This window comes from Desmodus rotundus, chromosome 11 (genome assembly GCF_022682495.2).
Source record: "Desmodus rotundus isolate HL8 chromosome 11, HLdesRot8A.1, whole genome shotgun sequence".
NCBI classification, from domain to species: Eukaryota; Metazoa; Chordata; class Mammalia; order Chiroptera; family Phyllostomidae; genus Desmodus; species Desmodus rotundus.
The window spans coordinates 67222031-67240433 of record NC_071397.1 but is presented as its reverse complement, the minus strand read 5'-3'; the positions used below and the strand labels follow the sequence as shown (position 1 = coordinate 67240433).

The window sequence follows — 18403 nt, the reverse complement described above, 5'->3', positions numbered from 1 at the left end:
CAAGGACATTACATTAAATGCAAATCCTGAGAAAGTGAAGCCAAAAAGTAAACATTCAGTTATAACCTGAGGATAAGCAACATATAATATGCATAATTTTAGAAATTAAAATCTCCTGAGATTAAACTTTTAGTAAAGCTTAAAGGCTAAATTTGCAGGCTTACACGTCTCCGAATCACCCCTAAGTAAGGAAAATACAATGTTTTGCTACTTATATTAGTTAAAAGTGAAGAGGAAGTATTGTCCAACTGCTTTGTAGGTGTTGGACAAAGTGTATATATACTTTAAAATCTGTAAGGAAAATTGAAATTATCCTTTATTATGTCTTCTTAGAATGGGAGAAGTTTCCCTTTCACTTGCTCTTAATTATTTAAATGATCACACAAAACAGTAACACTTCACTTTTCTTAAAATTAAACTGTTTATCTCAATTATTTGGAAATAGCCATGAATCTGTACATTAAAGAAGGCCTGTGAATTGCCGAATTCACTTTGTACATGAGAAGCTCTATGAGCTGACTTGAATAGACAATAACTAACATTTCTTACTTTCTAAGTAAACATTTTAACAGACAATAGATTAGGTGCCTTCGAAATTAATTCAGAGCCTTAGAAAGCCACATTAACACAATTCGTATATGCCTGAGTTTGGTCTGCATCTATTCATGCAAGCCAAACCTTTTCTGGACTGAGAAAACTAAAAGCATCTTGTAACATAGACAATAGAATACCCTTGACTGACCAGCTACATCACAAAGGAGCAGTTAGATCTCGCGCGATATTAAGACGCGACCGTCTAGTCGTCACAGGTTGCCATAGCAGCAGCATCCCCGGAGTGGAAAAGAGGGGTGGCGCGAGGGGCGGAGCGCCGCTTCTGCAGAGGACGTGCATCGCTCTCATCCTGCAGGTCTGACTTCCAGCAAAATGAGCGGCCTGGGTGAGGGCTACGACCTTTCTGTCGCTAACACCTGCGACCTCGCGACTCCCGACCATCCCTCGGGACATCCGGACGTAAACCAGTGCCCGAGCGAGGCGACAGAGGCGACCCAGGAGATGGCACACACAGGTGAGCGCAACTTGGAGACCTCTGCAGAGGGAGGCGCATGCCAGGCCCCCTCGGGCGGCGGCCCCGGTCTCCGCATTCAAGTGGCTGGGAGTCCTGGCGGCGCAGCAGCTACAGCAGGCCAGAAAGACGCTCCGCCTCCCACGGAGGGCCTGGAAGCAGCCTCCGTCTCCCCCTCGGGGGCATCCGACAATAGCCAGGAAAATGGCTGTCAGCGTAGAGAGCCGAGTGGCCTTGTTGGGGAGAAATCTCTAGAAGCCTGTGGCGTGGAGGGGCTCGCGTCTCAGACGATGCCTGGGGCGAAGGCCAAGGAGGTGATGACAAAGCAGTGCGCCATCTCAGCGACAACGGAAAAGGAGGGAGAAGCAGAGGAGGTGGCGGAGGAAAAGAAGATGATACAGAAGGAGAAAAAGATTCTGGGAGGAGCGAAAGAGGAGATGCGGGCCAGGGCCCCGAAGGGCAATAACTGCATGGACTCGCTGGAGGCCATAGATCAGGAGCTGTCAAACGTAAATGCCCAGGCAGACAGGGCCTTCCTTCAGCTGGAGCGCAAGTTTGGCCGCATGCGGAGGCTGCATATGCAGCGCAGAAGTTTCATTATCCAGAATATCCCAGGTTTCTGGGTCACTGCCTTTCGGAACCACCCTCAGCTGTCACCGATGATCAGTGGTCAAGATGAAGACATGATGAGGTACATGATCAATTTGGAGGTGGAGGAACTTAAACACCCCAGGGCAGGCTGCAAATTCAAGTTCATCTTTCAGAGCAATCCCTACTTCCGAAATGAAGGGCTCGTCAAGGAGTATGAGCGCAGATCCTCTGGCCGCGTGGTGTCTCTTGCCACTCCAATCCGCTGGCACCGGGGCCAAGACCCCCAGGCTCATATCCACAGGAACCGAGAAGGAAACACTATCCCCAGTTTCTTCAACTGGTTCTCAGACCACAGCCTCCTAGAATTTGACAGGATTGCTGAGATTATCAAAGCAGAACTGTGGCCCAATCCCCTCCAATATTACCTGATGGGCGAAGGGCCCCACAGAGGAATTCGAGACCCAGCAAGGCAGCCAGTGGAGAGCCCGAGGTCCTTCAGGTTCCAGTCTGGCTAGCTCCAACCTGTGAAAATCTCCTGCACTGGTTTCCTTAGCACCACCTCTTGGATCCTGTGCTTAGCCACCAGCATGAAATCTTCCTTCTGCTTTCTCTTCACACTGGATTATTTTGTTGATTCTTCTAAATCTTCAATGAGTTGCAAGATTGTTGCTTATGTGTCTATGCTCTTCTTCCTCTGGGCCTTCGTGCTGTCCTGCAAAGTATTGTGTTCCAAGTGCATGGCTTTTCACTACTTCTGTGCCAAAGAAGCACACGATGCCGTAGATACGCACTGACTCCCTTTGCATGCCTTGAGCCCTGTCTGTGACAATGGTCTTTTCCCAGGTTTTTAAGCGGTTACCTACCACAAAGAAACTTATGTATATCTTTGCAAATAACTAGCTGGACTTCACACATAAAGCTGGCTGTGCTCCTGATATCCTGTACTCTGTGGCAAGATCTTTGACTTTCACCATTGGAAGATGAAACTGATACAGATGATGCCAGCCATCAACCCAAACTGAACATTCCAGGCTACCACTAACTGGTTCCCAGCTGCTTTCCTGGGCCTATGCCATCCAGCCTGCTGGTTATCTGCCAGAATAAGCAGGTGGCTGGTGGGTGGCTTCTAGGCCTGAATGAGGTAACAGATGAGAGATACACAGTGTCATACTGATCTTCTTATGCCTTTGGTCACTCTGTATTGTGACCAGGTACTGGTGAGTATGGAAGCCTGTGCTGTGGCCTACCCAAACCTGTTTTCAGTCTTTTGGCTGAGCCTTGCCTTGGTACCACTGCCTGTCTCCTCAGGAACTATCTGTGGACTTAAGCACCCAGGCAGCACACAACCTCTGCCCCCCTTCTCCGCAATGTTACTCATAAACCCAATTGGCTGTCAGGGAGGTTGGGCAGTCGTGGCAGGGCCCAAAGCAAGGCTGGAATGGAGGTCCTTCCAATAGCCTTCTGGAGTCATAGCCAATAATTCACCCTTAATCCAGACAACTTTGTTAAACATCCCCTTCCTAACCCCTCCTGTAACTGTTCTGAAGGTGACGAAGTTGCCAGGGTAGGGGCACCTAGGAAGATGTATTTCTATCTCCTGCTCCCTCTCCCTCCTCCCCCCTCCCTCTCTCCTGCCCTCAGAAGCAGTTACAGTTCAGAAATAAACAAAACTGGCAAAGCAGCTTTTTTGTTTAATTTGGCCTCCCCTTGTGTTCAGAGGGTGAAAGCTACTATATAGTAGATTATCCAGACCTCATTGCCTTCTGCTCTCATGCCTCCACCCCACACTCTTCAGCAAGGTGTCAATGTTTCAGGGGGAGACCTATAGGTAAGTTAATTCTGGGCAGTGCTCTTTTAGGCCAAGTTTGACAACCCCTCCCTTTCCCCCCTATCTAAATTACCAAAACCTCCTGTATGTTTTTTGAGCTTTAGTTTGAGAAGCTGGGAGGAGAGACAGAAGGGCTGGCTTCACAGTGATGGGTTCAAGAGACTCATAGCAGGTTGTGATCTAAAGCGACCAAGTTAGCTGGACTCTACTTCTCTAAAGATGGAAATTCTTTTTTTTTCTTTTCTAGGTGGGGGTTGGAGTGGGCCTTGGGCCACTTACAATCCCATGGCAGCATAACCCCTGTCTTCTGTACTATTTTATTATAACCCTGATATCCGAAGGGCCTCCCTCCTGCCTGGCCCTTGGCTGTCAGTTTGCAGCTTCCCCATTTCTTTCTCTGCTTCTGTCCTAACAAAAGAGGGAGCAGGCTGCTGTCTGCATTGTGGCAGATGTCAAGCCTTCCCACTAGGGGCTACGGAGATACGTGGACAGAGTCTGCCTGGATTTTCAGACAGAGTTCCAGTAGGTGGGACAACAGGGCTGCCTTACTCCTGGAGGAGTATGGTGGTGCTGATCACATTCACCATTATCCTTTCTCCTTTCTTTTTGGAGGCTTTGCCCTAAGTTCCCCAGGGCTTATGAAGTCTGGACACAGAGCACGGGGGTGGGTACTCTGGGCTGGAGAAACTGAAAGCCTGGAAACAGAAATGGCTTGGAAAGGCCCTCGGGGAAGACTGGAACCCTGCAGGGTTGTGGGTGGGGGGAGGAGGGGAGGCCCCCAGACTCTTCCCAGGGGAAGTGAGAGAATCTGGTTGATGTTTAAAGAGGACGCTTATAAGAGGGGTTTCCCCCAATTTTTCCTGTATCTTTTAATTCACCACATTTTTATACACAAACATGCAGGTCTAGATGTTTTTTATTATTCTAGGAGTGACCTTTTATATCTGGAAGATTGATGGTACATGCTTATTTCATTATGAGTAAAATCCTATTAATTCCTTTCTCCATTTTTGCTTGCTGGCAAAATTGACATTTACAGGCCTGCTTTTGCTTGTAACTGAGAATGTGTGCAAAAATATCAAACTTGTTTCCTGTGCAGTACGAAGACTTCTGTAAGTGTTAATATATCAGCTTGTTCTGGTCTCTCTTCATATATAGCTCTATCCTTAGAAATATAATTTGAATAATGTGATCTATGAAGAGCCTGAAATTTTGCAAATGTCGCTGTCTTGTGAATTAATCTCAAGAAAAATTAATTGTCTTGACATCTCTTGCCCTAGAGTAATGCGGTACTTGATACTTTGTTCCTGTTCGGTGTGTATCTGTAGAGTTGCTCTGTTGCACTAAACAAGGACCTTTCGTACTTTCGTCTTCTATGTGCTTGAAGGAGAAATAAAATCTGCCACTCTGATGTAGTTCTTGTTTCCACCAAAATAAAAATTAATAAAATTCTGTCTATGTTGTCTAGGTTATTATAAGGTTGGTAAATTATTAGAATTATCAAATGGTCACAGTAAGCATCATCCTGAAGGTTAAAAAAGGTAAGAGCAACCAATCCTCCTAAGATTTTTTTTTTTGCCTTGGAAAATGGCAAAATAGGCCCACCGCAGCTGCATACTCATGAGCATTTTTTCTCTACAACCAGGGAAGTTTTCGGTGGAACTTAAAGCGCCATATCTCGGTTTGTCACTCATTGTTTCCCGGGTCACGTCCTTGTTTACCAAATTCACGTTAACCTACCCCCTTCCCCTGCTCTGGTCTCATTCTTTTCTTAATGAGCTTAAAATCGACTTTTGGAAGAATTAACCAATGGGTACTCTGTAAGTGCTACCTAAATTCTTTTCCTACAACAGTGTGGTACTTTACAGGGAACAAAAAAAGTGACTAAAACATGTGTAGAAACAGGTAACTTCAGGCATTACAACTTCAACTGCGAGGACTGTTTTGCCGTCCGGCAGCTACAACATGAAGGTGTGGGAGGTGACTGCTGCGCTCTCTGTAGTAGAGAGGGCTTTGGACGCTGCAAGATCTGAACATGACCAAGTATTAGTCGTCTAAAAAATTTTTTGACAAATGGTCCAAAGTTACTGATGTGAATTAGAGAAAAATCTATAGTTAAATGGACTTGTTGACTCTTGGGGCAAGTCTTGCAAGTTCTAATTACTGAAGTGTAATTTTTCTAGGCCTGCAGAACTTTAAGTATTAAAGAGCTAAATTTTGTTTTGCAAGTTCTACCCCCATCTTAATCCTAAATTCCCTTTACAGGGTTCATTTTACTTTTTCAGTGCAGTGATGGATTGCTGGATTGTCCACCACCTGTTTCAGGCTTTCTCTCCTTTAGCCCATCCTGGATATAATAAAAAAAAATGTAATTGTGTTGTCCTTGGTTTACTATCTCAGCTTCAGTCTAACCATTAATATTTATTTTTCTGTTAGGCTGGCACCATTCGTTTGTTGGAGACTAACATGCTTTCTGTTCTGTTTAGTCTGATAATACTAGACTCAATTAGTCATTCTCTAGGCTGTACTTAACTAACCAAACTGATTTACTCCTGCAGCCCTGTTTTATTTCTTTGCATTGCACCTTTTTGTTTTTCTTCCTGAATTTTAGACACAATTTTATTCTTTGTGCAGACCTCCAAAGCAGCTGAGAGGTTCTCTCATCCTCCTATCCTCAAGAATTACCTATTATTTTGGTTTGCGCAGGCCTGTGAGAAGGAGTGGCATCTTCACAGTTTCCCTGGTCCTGACGTAACAATCTGTTACCATTTCTAGGCATTCAGCTCAGACAGCAACAGACCAGACCACCCACAAAAGGCTTCTTTGACCTTCCTTACTCAGCTGTTCCTCCCCATTACTCTCACAGCTGCTTCTGCTTTCTTTATCTTCCGTTGAATTGTTTCCTTAAATCAGTGTTCATTATTAAAAACAAACCCAAATGACCCGAATTCCTAATTACTCAGTTCCCTGCCCCATGGAGTCACAACTTGAGCCTAGGATATCTGAGTTTGCTTCAGATACACATTCCCTGGCTTGACAATCTCAAGATGTATCAGGCACTTCCACATGTTCTCACGTTAACTCCATAATCCTGACATAAGTTTTACTGTCTCCATGTAAACAGTGGTGAAGAGGGAGGTTCAGAAAGTTGAAGTAAATTGCCCAAGTCACACAGACTTAAATTTTCTGGTTTCTGGCTATCTTCTATATCACATAACAACTAAAAATGGCATAAAAACCAAATCCTAGTGATGTGCACGTTCAGTCCGCAGGTGGTTCTTAACCCATTCACGAATGGTTTCTGAAAGGGGTTTTTCACCACTTAGTTTAATTAATAGAGGATTCCATATCACAGATTAAAACACTCCTGAATTTACGTACTCCTGAATTTATTTACTCCTGATGTTTGTTCCATAAGTGAATGAAAATGAGCATTTTGTTTCTTTCATCAACGCAAGTATTGGGTTGGCCAAAAAGTCCTTGTTTTTTTCCGTGAAATAAAAGACATTTTTCATTTTGACCGATAACTATGTTGGTTTGGATATTTTGAGTATGTCAGCTGTCTCCCACATGGTATAATGTTGATTGTTTTTATTTAATGTTTTGATTTGATCACTATCAACTTCAACTGGTCTACCCGACCATGGAGCCTTGTCCAGCGGGAAATCTCTAGTGCGCAACTTTGCAAACCACTTTTGACACGTTCGATCAGTCATGGCACCTTCTCCATACACTGCACAAATCCTTTGGGGGGGTTTCAACTGCATTTTTACCCTTTGAAATAAAAAGCACAATATGCCAAAAATAATGTGTATTTTCTTCCATCTGCAATATTAACATGGCTACACAAAAATTTACCAATTTTGACAAGTTTTTAAAAAAATGCATGCTGGTATGACCGCTGTCACAATGCAATCTAACAAAATGTTTCAAATGAAGTTAAAGACAGCTAAGCACTACTAGAGCCATCTTATGGAAAAAACCAAATGAACTTTTTGGCCAACCCCGTAAATGCACCAAAAGGAGGTTAAATATAAAATTTAGCTGCCAAAAAGTATAAATAAATATTGATATCTATTAAACTTAGAAAATGTTCTTAGAATATTTTTTAATTCAACACAGTGATTCCTTTTAACTGTCACTTAGGAATGTATTCCTTCTCTAATTCGTTAAACTTTGTTAAACTTTATTACGCTTTGATCTTTACCAAGAAAGTACCAAGGCCAAAGTACCAAGAAAGTTTTGTTTTGTTTTTTCAATGAGTCGAGGACGGGTGCCTGGTACAAGAACCTGATTGTGAAGCATTCTGCGCTGTTGTAGTTGTTCTTTTAAGTAATGACCCAAATTCTCTACAGGCCCAGACAACTCATCTTCCACTAAGTTTACTTGGACTTGTTTTTATTTTTCCTTCTCCTCTTTGGTTTCCTCAGCATAAGAGAGGGGAATTTGCTAAGTATTCAAGGTGAACGTTTGAACCTCGCAGTGAAGAAAGAGTAGACCTGCTTGTTGATGCCTTTAGCATAAGTCTCTTCCAAGAAGAGCAGACCTCATTATATACTGTAGGACTCCTGGGACTGCTGGTTCTCTATTTTATTCTTCCAGGTGCATTCTATGTTATAGATATGTTTTATTATTTTTATAAAATTATAAGTTACTTTAGGACAGAGCCTGTGTCTTCATTTCTCATCTCTTACGTATCCTAGCATGGTGTAATTATGAAGTTGAAGTGTGGCTTTAGATTAAGAGTTTGCCCCAGTCTAGAACCAGTGTTGGAAGACTTTACCAGTCAACTCAGAGCATGATTTTTGGTGTCAAACTTGGGGCTCATGTGCAGACTGTTTCTTAGTAACCATGCAACTTGGAGGGAACATATATGGTTACTGTAGGGAGTGAGTAAGGCACATCAAGTACCCTGGTAGGGAGTTGGTACTCATTACGATTATATTTTTACCATATTTATGAGGACAATTCTAAAGACCAACCAGAATTTACCTTTCTGAATTCATCCTATATGGATTGGGCCATGCCCAAGGATTTTCAAGGGCAGCAACTGTTCCACACTGGGTGTGTGTTCTCTCGAATATATCCCAGTCTTGCACTAATCTGGAAGCCATCTCTATGACAACCTTGCTATCAAGAGCCTGAGAAGAGGTAAGCAATGCTACTGCAACATCACATTTAAAAAAAAAGAAAACGCTATTTATGTCAGTTACATCCAAGGATATAGTTTGACATTCCATTTTATGCTAGTCTGTTATATAAAATAATCACATAGATTTTTTTTCTGCATTCAAACAAGTTCACCAAAAGTATATGTATAAATATACACATTACATATGCTTTAAGTATGTATATAAAGTTATTGTGGGATGTGAACTGGGGAGGAAGTAATACTTGATTTCAATTTAGAGTTTAACAAACTCAGTAGTTGAATTTTATGTGGTAATTCCAGTTTCACTGAAGTCTTTGCTACCTCGATATTCGAAACACCAAATTCTGACGAATTATTTGATGGCAGTGCCATTCAGGTCTCTGCCGGTGAGATCAACAGTGGCCAGCAGAGGGAATCTCAGCTCCTTCGACAATCATATTGTTGTGCTAGAATCATGTTTAGGTGTCTTTTAAAAGGATGATGAGTGTTTGCCTGTGTACTCAGGCTGAACTTAAGTCTTCTGCCTACTTGCACAATTTTCCTGCTTTGCTACTCATGGCTTTATTGAGAATATATAGCTTTCTTCTCTAAGATTCCCTTCTTAATTTTTATATTGCCATTTTTGGATGATTTGCAATCTTCATGTCCAATTAGAAACATTGGCATTTTTAGAAGTGAAATGAACACTTTATTTACAGCATTCATTATTATCATGGCCTGTCCCTTAGAAAGGTGGAAGCAAACTCAGAAATAAACTCTAATCTCCTCTTTCGACAAGGTGGGAACAAGTGAGGTCAAATTAGGTGGTTAAGTTGTTCAGATTCTTTAGGTAGATCCTAGTAAAAGCAGGATTAGAACTTCTTGAGTGAATTTTGTTTTTCATTCCATCGTGGCCCAAAAAGTGCAATTAACTTCTTGTTTTGGGGTTCTCATTTTTCATATTAACAATAGCAGTGTACATGCATTTAAAGATGTATGGCTCTTTGCCATTTACAAAACAAACGTGTAAGGAAAAACAGCTGTATTTTTGAAAGAAATCCAACGTGCACTGCAAGTATACAGGAGACAGCGTCTGTCACCTAGCCCTAAGTTTGACTGTATGTGCTCGTCGTCATATTCCACGGAGACTTGGAAATCAATTCCAAACCCATTATTATGTTCTTATTAGATACCAAAGAAAGCTACTGACTTTGAGAAAACAATTTCAGTAACTGTTTACCCACCCTGAGATACTCATCCCCACCACAGATTTGGGGTTATTTTTGAACATTTAAAAATTTTAACAAAATATTTATCTTTTCTTTGTATGTATCAATATGCTAAATTCTCTGTGACGGTCCAAGGAAAATAACGATAGTGATCAGCGTGTCTTGTGTTATTGTTCATGATGAACAGAGTGAAATTACAACATAAAGAGGAGCCAGGATTTATACTGTAAACATTATCTGCCTCCAAACGTCCTGCACCACATAGCCGCTAATACGACTGCACAGCACACAGAACGCAATAATCCTGGATTGTCGTTACAATGATAAGAACCCTTTTAAAGCAGTTTTTCTCAATTTTTTTTCATTACCACCTGCCCCACCCTAGGAGAAAAATTTGAAACTTAATTATAAATTGAGATTTAAATTATATTTCTCCTTAATGAGAAATATTAATACCATGGAATGAGATTTTTTGGGTAATGTTGGGCTTCGGAGGGCTGGAATCCATTGCGCTCTCTCTTATTTTTTCCATGCTAAGAACCTTTCTTTCCTGTTTTGAGAATACATGCCTTAAAGTGAATGGAAATGAATTAAACAGCCTTTACCATTATTAGGGGGAACCCTAACAGGTAACGTTAGAGGACGAAATAGCAGGCTTCTGGTGTCATCTCTGTCCCACACTGGCTGTGCGGCATCAGAAGAAATCGTGTCTCCATTCCTTGGTTTGGAAAACAAAAGAACAGCATAAAACCTGATACCCTGGAAAACTCATTTACTCTCACCGGACTCAGTGTCCTTGGGTATAAAAGGCATCAGTGCCCTCTGTATCCCCAGACCAAGTGAACCAGTGTCTGGTGGTTATGGTCAAGCCGGCGGCTCGCAAACTCTAGTGCGAATCCATTCACACTACACACAGGTTTCCAGAGTTTCTTATTCTGTAGGTCTTGGGTGTGGCCTGCAAATCTGCACTTCTATCACATTCTCAGTGATGCTACACAGTGGTTTGGGACCACGCTTTGAGAGCCACTGGCCAAGGCTTAGGTGGAAATATGTGTGTGTATGTGTGTCCCCCCCAGGTGAGTTGTGATCTCAGAACTATTGGTATGCAAAATAGTAGTAAGGTTCTTTCCAGTTCTAAGATACTGAGATCTTGATATAATCAGAGTGATTGGGCATGTAGAGAAAGAGGATCAATGGAAAAAACATCAATTTCTTGGTCAATTTTCATTAAGAATTTGTTCCTATAAAGCATGTTACAGTATTTTTTTTTAAAAAACTAACATTTTTACAGTACATTTGCTGCATATATGGTTCTTCACTTCATTTTTCAGTAAAGTTCAAGTTATTTGGTTGTCAGTGATTCACCATTTGCTAAGACCAGTGGAGGACTTGGATAGTAGCCAGCTGTGTTTGAATTGCTTGAGGAGAACCTTGTAAATTCGTAGTCCAGGGGTAATTCTGGAAAACAAAACAAAACACAACCAGCTGACCACTGTGCTATTCAGATCTTCCCTCTGCTGATGCGATCAACAGTGGCCCCTTCCTTCAAGTTACAGGGCTGATTTCTTTAAAAGGAAAATCACAGGTAAAAGGCAGACATATATTTAGTTTCTCTTTCTTTAATGTTATATGTGGAAGCATGGAACAAAATGAAAAAAAAACCCCATTTGTTTGAGACCAATGGGAACGAGTATTTCAATGAGCAGGAAGGACTGACATACACTGGATTGGTATACTGTCATAGAACAGGTGCCTTTTGCAAAGTCATACATATGTTAGGGTCGTTGTCATCATCAGCACTGTCATCATCATCAGATAAATATCTTGCTTTTTCTTTCACATCCCTCCTGTGAGGCAGGAAATGCAGCCTGCAGCCTTAAATTGTCACCCCCAATTTAAGAAAGAAGAATCTGAGGTTTAAAAACTTCAGACTTTCACTTCTAAATTGGAGCTGAGACAACCAGAAAAGCTGGATGAAATGTAAACATTGGAGTGAAGCCACTGGAGAGCTGAAGAGACAACCAAGACCTGAGAATACAGGATTCCTGGGGAGGGGTGACAAGCAGAAATGTGAGCCTATTCTGCCACAGCTTTTCCCCTTAGGCACTGAATTCTGCCTGGGGGCAGGGACAGTTACTAGCACAGAAGAACTGAGGGAGTTTAAAGGAAGGGGAGAAGAAATGGACTCTGCTGGTTTTCTCTACCAGCTCTCTCCCCAATTCTAAGAGGACCTTCAGGAGGCTAAGAAGCAAGCAGAAGCATACACCTCTGTAAAGCAGAGTGGGGTTTTAGCAGTTTCTTGGTACTGAAAAACAGGGAGGAATTAACTTCTGAGAGAGGAGGGGCCCAGGTGAGTAGCTCAGATTTTCAGCTACATATTTCTGAAAACAGAAGTTATTATTATGAAGTGATTATCTTTCATGTTAATGGATTTATTTTTCCTCAATGTCTACTTTGTTTCATATCAATACAGCGAGCTCTAACTTTCTTCTGATTAATGTTACTGTGGTATCTCCATCCTTTGACATTCAAACTTCCAGTGTCCCTACGTTCCAAAGACGTCTTTTATCAACAGCCCATAGTTGGGTTTTATTTCTTTCAGGATTTTAATTGGAGTATTTAGCCACCTACATAGAATGTAATTTACTCAGGTTAAACCTATCATTTTACTGAATGTTCTCCATTTGTCTTATTCTTATTTTTTAAAAAAGATTTCATTTATTTTTAGAGAGGTGAAGGGAGGGAGAAAAAGAGAAAGAGAAACATTGATCAGTTGCCTCTTTCATGACACCCCTAACCGAGGGCCTGGCCCGAAACCCAGGCATGTGCCCTGACCGGGAATTGAACCAACGACCTTTTGGTCAGTGCCACAACGCCCAACCCACTGAGCCACACCAATCAGACCAGTCTTGCTTATTCTTAGTATTCTTTTTTCTCCCTCCCTTTTTTAAATTTTAAAGTTATTTTACATAATTAGCGCAGTATGTATATTATTACAGGTCTTTTGATCACAACATGCATTTTTGACTCACCACTACCACTATCATACTCTCATCCTTCATCACACAGTACAAGGGTTTAAATACTTGAACTCCAGCTGTCTCCCTTTGGGACTTATATGCCAATGTTGTCATATTTTTATATTCTCCATTTAAACTCCAGAAAAGTTAATTTTTTATTGTTTCCAACAGGAAACATTCATTTTAATTTATTTACACGTCTGTCCTTTTGTTGCTGTATGTTCCTTCTCGCATGTCCAGTCTTCCAACAAGGACTGTTCTTTCTTTTGCTTAAAGAGCAATACCCTTTAGCATTCACTTTAGTCTAGGTCTTCTGGAGACACATTTCCTCCATTTTTGCCAGTCTGAATATCTCTTCACCTATTTTCTGGTATACTAATTCATTTTTCAATTGTGTCTAATCTGCTGTTAAACCCATCCATTAAGTTCTTAATATTTCAATTATAAAATTTCCGTTCTTTTTATAATTTTATGTCTCTACTAAATTTCTCATTTCTGTACTTGACCATAGTAAACTTAGTTATTTCTGTTAGTCTCATATCCTTGTGTGCCTGGCTATTTTTCATTATATGCTGAAACTTATATTGTTTTTAGAAATAATCTAAGTTCTAGAATGCTATATTCCTCAAGAGAATATTCATAAGTTTCTTCAAGGTGCCTTGGAGCATTACCTATCTAGACTCTTCTGGATCCCATTTTAGGGATTCATCTGATTTAAAGCTGAGCTTCGGTCCTACTTCTAATACACCCTTACTCTGAGGTAAACTCCTTCAGGGTCTCCACACAGACAGTCCACCTGGGCCATCCCTCCATTGGCAGGCTCAACCCTCTACCTTCTATCCCTGTAGGCTCACAAAACTACTAAAAGGCCCCACTCCCTTTCTGCGGTGCTCTCTGTTGAATCAGAAAACACTCAGGGGGAAAAGCAGCCCCCATCCTCAGCCCCCTTACTTGGCCTTCTGAGCTTAGCTTCTTGTCCTGGTAATTTTTCCCTACCTTTATCCTATGGCTCCAAACAGATTAAAAAAAAATTGTCCAGCTTTTGTCGTTGGCCTCAGGAGATGGGCAGGTCCTTATTACCTAGAACGCCATATCTAGATGTTTCCCAGAAAAATGAATGTCATGGAAAGATTTCTTTTTTTAAAGGCAAGAACTCTAATAATTAAGGTCATTATTGTCCAGTAACAGGTAAAGACTTACAGGTATTTCCCCCCTTACCTGCTATTGCTTCAATACTTGGAATTGCAATAGTGCTGTAAGTACTGATTCTCTTACAGGACCAGGTATAGACCAACACGTCTTCTGTATTTTCCAGTCCCGAAGTGGAGTCAATAAAAAAAGAGCCCCATTTATCAGATAATGAATATAGAGGCTTTGACTTCTGTCCCTGAAACAAGAGAACAGAATGATGAAAACTGTGATTAATGTTCAAACTCATTAGAAGTTTTTCTCCCACCAAGTAAATTAAAACAAAAAATCTGAAGGAATTTCAGTTGTTTTTCTTAACCAAACTATATACCATATGAAAAGTAACAGCTCAGACTTCCCTGGCTTTGTTGGGAACTTCTCATCACTGGAATCGGGCCTGGATGCCGTCCAGGATGCTTTCCTTGACCTCCCACACTCAGGTTGGATGAGGTCCCTGCTCTACTTTCCTACACCCTCGGTTTATGCCTACTGTACTACTTCTCCTTCTGCCTCACAACTATCACGATTTACTTTTCACCCTTGACCGATGATTAACTATACAAGGCTAAAAACTTTCTTATAATTAATGTATTTCTAAGCCTTAGTGCCTAGGACAGAGCAGACAATAGAAATTGTAGGCTAAATTAAACACCCAATCAAAAAGTACTTCAGTGTTTTATAAATATGGCATAACATTAAGAATTAAAAAAAAAATCCTATCCCATCCATATAATCTGGATTATAAAGATCCGTGGCATTCTTTTGTGATGAAAATGTCATTTTGGAGCTCACAGTGTCCCAAATATGCCTCTAGATTCATAATTCTTTGTCCTGGAACTCCCTTTGTGAAGCAAGATGAGAATATATGATTGCAGGTGATGGTGTTTGAAAATCATTCAGTAAGAACCTATTTGAATTCACCAAAGACATTTAAGAGTAGAATTAGAATATGAATATCCATACTCATGTGTGTACATTTAAGGTGTATTTCAATGTAATTTCTTAATGTCTAAATAGCAATTTACAGGGTGAATTTTATTTAGTTAATTATCTTTTCCAAAATAATGAGTCTAAGAAGAAATGACTCACATCACACATGTAGAAAATGGACTGCAAACAAGTGATAGAATCTAGGCTCCTCCCTATTCCTATAAAGAGAGGAAAATAGACCTATCTACCCTTTCTGTTCAATGTAACATGGATGCACCTGTGGTCTAAATAGTCGTGTTGCTCCAGAATACATAGGTTGCAAGCTTAACCTCCAAGGTGTTATTAGGAGGCAGGGAGTCCTTGGGTCATGAGGGTGGAGGCCTCGTGAAGGGGGTTAGTGACCCTACAGAACAGACTCCAGAGAGCAGCCTCCCTCTCCGGGCATGCGAGGACGTGAGGGTACGGTGAGAAGAGGGCGGTCCCTGAGGAAGCAGGTCCTCACCAGGCACCGCACAGAGCAGCCCCATGACCTAGGGCTTCCCGGACTTCAGAACTGTGAGAAATAAATGGTGGTTATTTATCAGCCAGCCAGTATATGGTGGTATAGCAGCCCAAACAGCCTAACAGATGTAATCTCTGTTCATCCTGATGTGGGGTTTTTAATTACGCTTTTTCTCAAATATAAACATATCATTAATCAAAAGAAATCATGCCATTTTTTAAATCCTCACCCAAGGACTTGCTTATTGATTTTAGAGGGGAAGAGAAGGAGAAACATCCATGTGAGAGGAAGAGATCAACTGGTTGCCTCTCGTATGAACCCTGACTGGGGACCGAGCCTGCAACCTAAACTTGTGCCCTGACCGAGACTCGAACCTCTGACTTTTTGGTTTATGAGACAATGCTCCAATCAACTGAGCCACACCGGCCAGGGCTGATGCCATTTTCTGAACATCCACAAGAAGCACTTCTCTTTTTGTTTAGGACTTTACCAAGTTCACATCCGAGCTCACACTTCAGGTTGTGTAGTTCTGTGGGTTTTGACAAATGCACAGTGGCATGTGTCCTCCATTACGGGACCACGCAGAATAGTTTCACCGCCAGAGAAGCCTGTGTGCCGTTTATTCACTCCCCTCCCCTCAAACCCAGGGCACTCACTGCTCTTTTCACTCTCCATATTTTGCCCTTTCCAGGCTGCCATCTGGTTGGAATCAGACAGTATGTAGCCTTTTCAGATTAGCTTCTTTCACTTAGTACTATGCACTTAGGTTCTTCTATGTCTTTTGGTGGCTTGACAGCTCCTTTCTTTTTATTGGTATTTCTTCATACGATATTTGTTCTTTGGACCTGAGGTTTTCCTTCTTTATAATTGTTCCACTGGATGAATTTAGAAGTATCCATTTTCTTTTCTGATCTCTTCTGCTTAACATCATTTTCCCTTTCTAGATTTACGATGCCTTTTACTTTTCTTTACCTCACGTCTTCCCCTAAATGCATTCAGGAGGCTCAGGAGTAAGTGTAAAGGAGCCACTGATTTGGTTAAGTTAGACCCGTCAAGAGCACACAAGAGCCAAGAAGAGAAAGGGTCTAACTACAGTGAGTTAGGATCCGGCCGTCTCAGCACCAACCCATACCATCCATGCTGCCACAGAGCTGGGTGGAAGCAGAGGGCAGGGAAGGCAGATCCGCGTTATCTTGGCATCAGTTAAAAATTATCAACAAGATCAACTACAGGGAGGAGACAGCAAGACCGCAGTAACTGCTCACAGGTTTCATCTCTGGGCACAAACAAGCCCTTTGTAAGATAAGAAGAGAAAGCGCCGAAGGGAACCCTTACCTCATATTTCCCCTTCTTCTCTAGGGGCTCCACTTCCTCAGGCTTCCAGTCCCTATCCCCAATGAGCTCTTCCAGGATGAGGACTGTCTCCCAGTTACTATAGTGACGGGCTGGGAAAATATCTGAGTGCATGCTGTCACCAAAGTAAACAACCTGTAGGTCAGACAGAAAGTTCCGTTTGGGGCATTAGAATCGTGAAAGAGTGCTGGTCATTTCACGGAAGACAAAAGACAACTCCTCTAAAAGTTGTATAAGCATCTTAAACTCCCTTGAATAACTTTACAGGTGACCATCAACTTGCCCCATTTGGTTTGCAGCATGCCAGGTTTATTTTAAGAAGTTACACAATGCATGTGCAGATAGAAAAAAGGCAGAAAACACGTGATTTTGATGAGTTTTTTTCTGGAGAAGCGAGAGTCCGTATGTGCTTAGGTAAACCTGCTCCTAGAACTGAAGAACCGGTGAGATGTTAGAGGTGACTGTCACCGTGGGCTAGATGAACAAGACTGCACACCACAGCCACTTTCCCAAAGCTCCTGGGCTCCTGCTGGTTCTGATGAAACAGAATTTCTGAGAGTGGGGGTGGGCGAGTGGACTCTGCAAAGCCCCCCTGGTATTCGGAGACTATGATATCCACTGATCCAGTTCACACCCCCTTTACAGGTGAGAACATGAGGTAAAGGGAATGTGAGTTGGAACCTCCAAGTCCAGATGCACTGTCCACTAAGCCCCTCGGGTATTCCCAGGGGGCTGCCGCAACGCGGGAGCCAACGGAGCAGGGCTGATACCGTCTCCTGCTCACAGGGCTCCTGGCAAACACTCCTCAGATGAGAGGTCCTGCTGTTAAAAGTGCACCCACGTCTAATATCAACCACGTGACCAGGATGGTGTCAAAAGCAAGTGAGTCTTTAGGCCAGTCTGCACTGTGATTTCAGTTATTGCTTACTTTACATATAAAAACTTTTTTCAGGGACTGTTACCAGGATATCATCGCTCAGGTATCCCACACACTAATCTGGTGCATCCCCTAGATCTGTGGCCCCTTGCGTGGCATTTCTGCTCTCCTCTGTCACGGGAAAGGCCCGGTCTACATCAGCAAAGGAAAGGCCCAGTCTACTTACCAGAGGAGGTAAGAGAACAGGCTGGGAGATAAGCAGAGGCAGATTACTTGTCCCACAGATAACTCAGCTGCATGCATTCAGAGTCATGGTTTTACTCTATAGGAGTCTATGTCTGCAAGCGGGCATCAAGGGCTCTGCCTCCCTGGGGAAATACCTTGGGTTCAGGCTTGCCAGTCATTTTCTTCAGCAGTTCATGAAGGTGGACAGCGTTCCCTTGGGAGTACCAGCCAGGTTTATCCAGAGATGGCAGTGCCTCCTGCTCCTCGTCATCCTCTGAAAATACAGTTTGACAATCATGTACCTTTTAGTCGGGTGAGAGCACCGGGTCAGTCGGGCAGACCCCTCTCAGGCATGGCTGCAGGACCTGTACAAGAGGGAGCCACGTGGGGTGGGAGTCAGCACTCAGTGAGCCCCTCCTGTTACAAGCACTTCACAATCATAGAAATAAACAATATTTGTGCAAAA

At 42.3% G+C, this 18403-nt stretch overlaps 2 protein-coding genes across 3 annotated transcripts in view; one reads left to right on the top strand and one right to left on the bottom strand.

Annotated features, from left to right (window-relative positions):
* Positions 1-797: 797 nt before the first annotated feature.
* Positions 798-4546, top strand: TSPYL4 (TSPY like 4). The gene has a single exon (XM_071219651.1). It carries the CDS (start codon positions 925-927, stop codon positions 2167-2169), a length of 1245 nt encoding a protein of 414 aa, XP_071075752.1. The 5' UTR covers positions 798-924; the 3' UTR covers positions 2170-4546.
* A 2974-nt stretch (positions 4547-7520) lies between these two features.
* The window catches only part of NT5DC1 (5'-nucleotidase domain containing 1), a 118224-nt gene continuing 107341 nt past the window's right edge, over positions 7521-18403 (bottom strand). For both annotated transcript variants that reach the window (XM_024551826.3, XM_024551827.3), the window contains exons 9-12: positions 18093-18211; positions 16818-16970; positions 14081-14249; positions 7521-11300 (exon numbers count right to left, since the gene is read on the bottom strand). In XM_024551826.3, the coding sequence (XP_024407594.2) occupies positions 11185-11300; positions 14081-14249; positions 16818-16970; positions 18093-18211 (557 nt within the window). In that variant the 3' untranslated portion in view covers positions 7521-11184. The remainder of the gene's footprint in view (positions 11301-14080; positions 14250-16817; positions 16971-18092; positions 18212-18403) is intronic.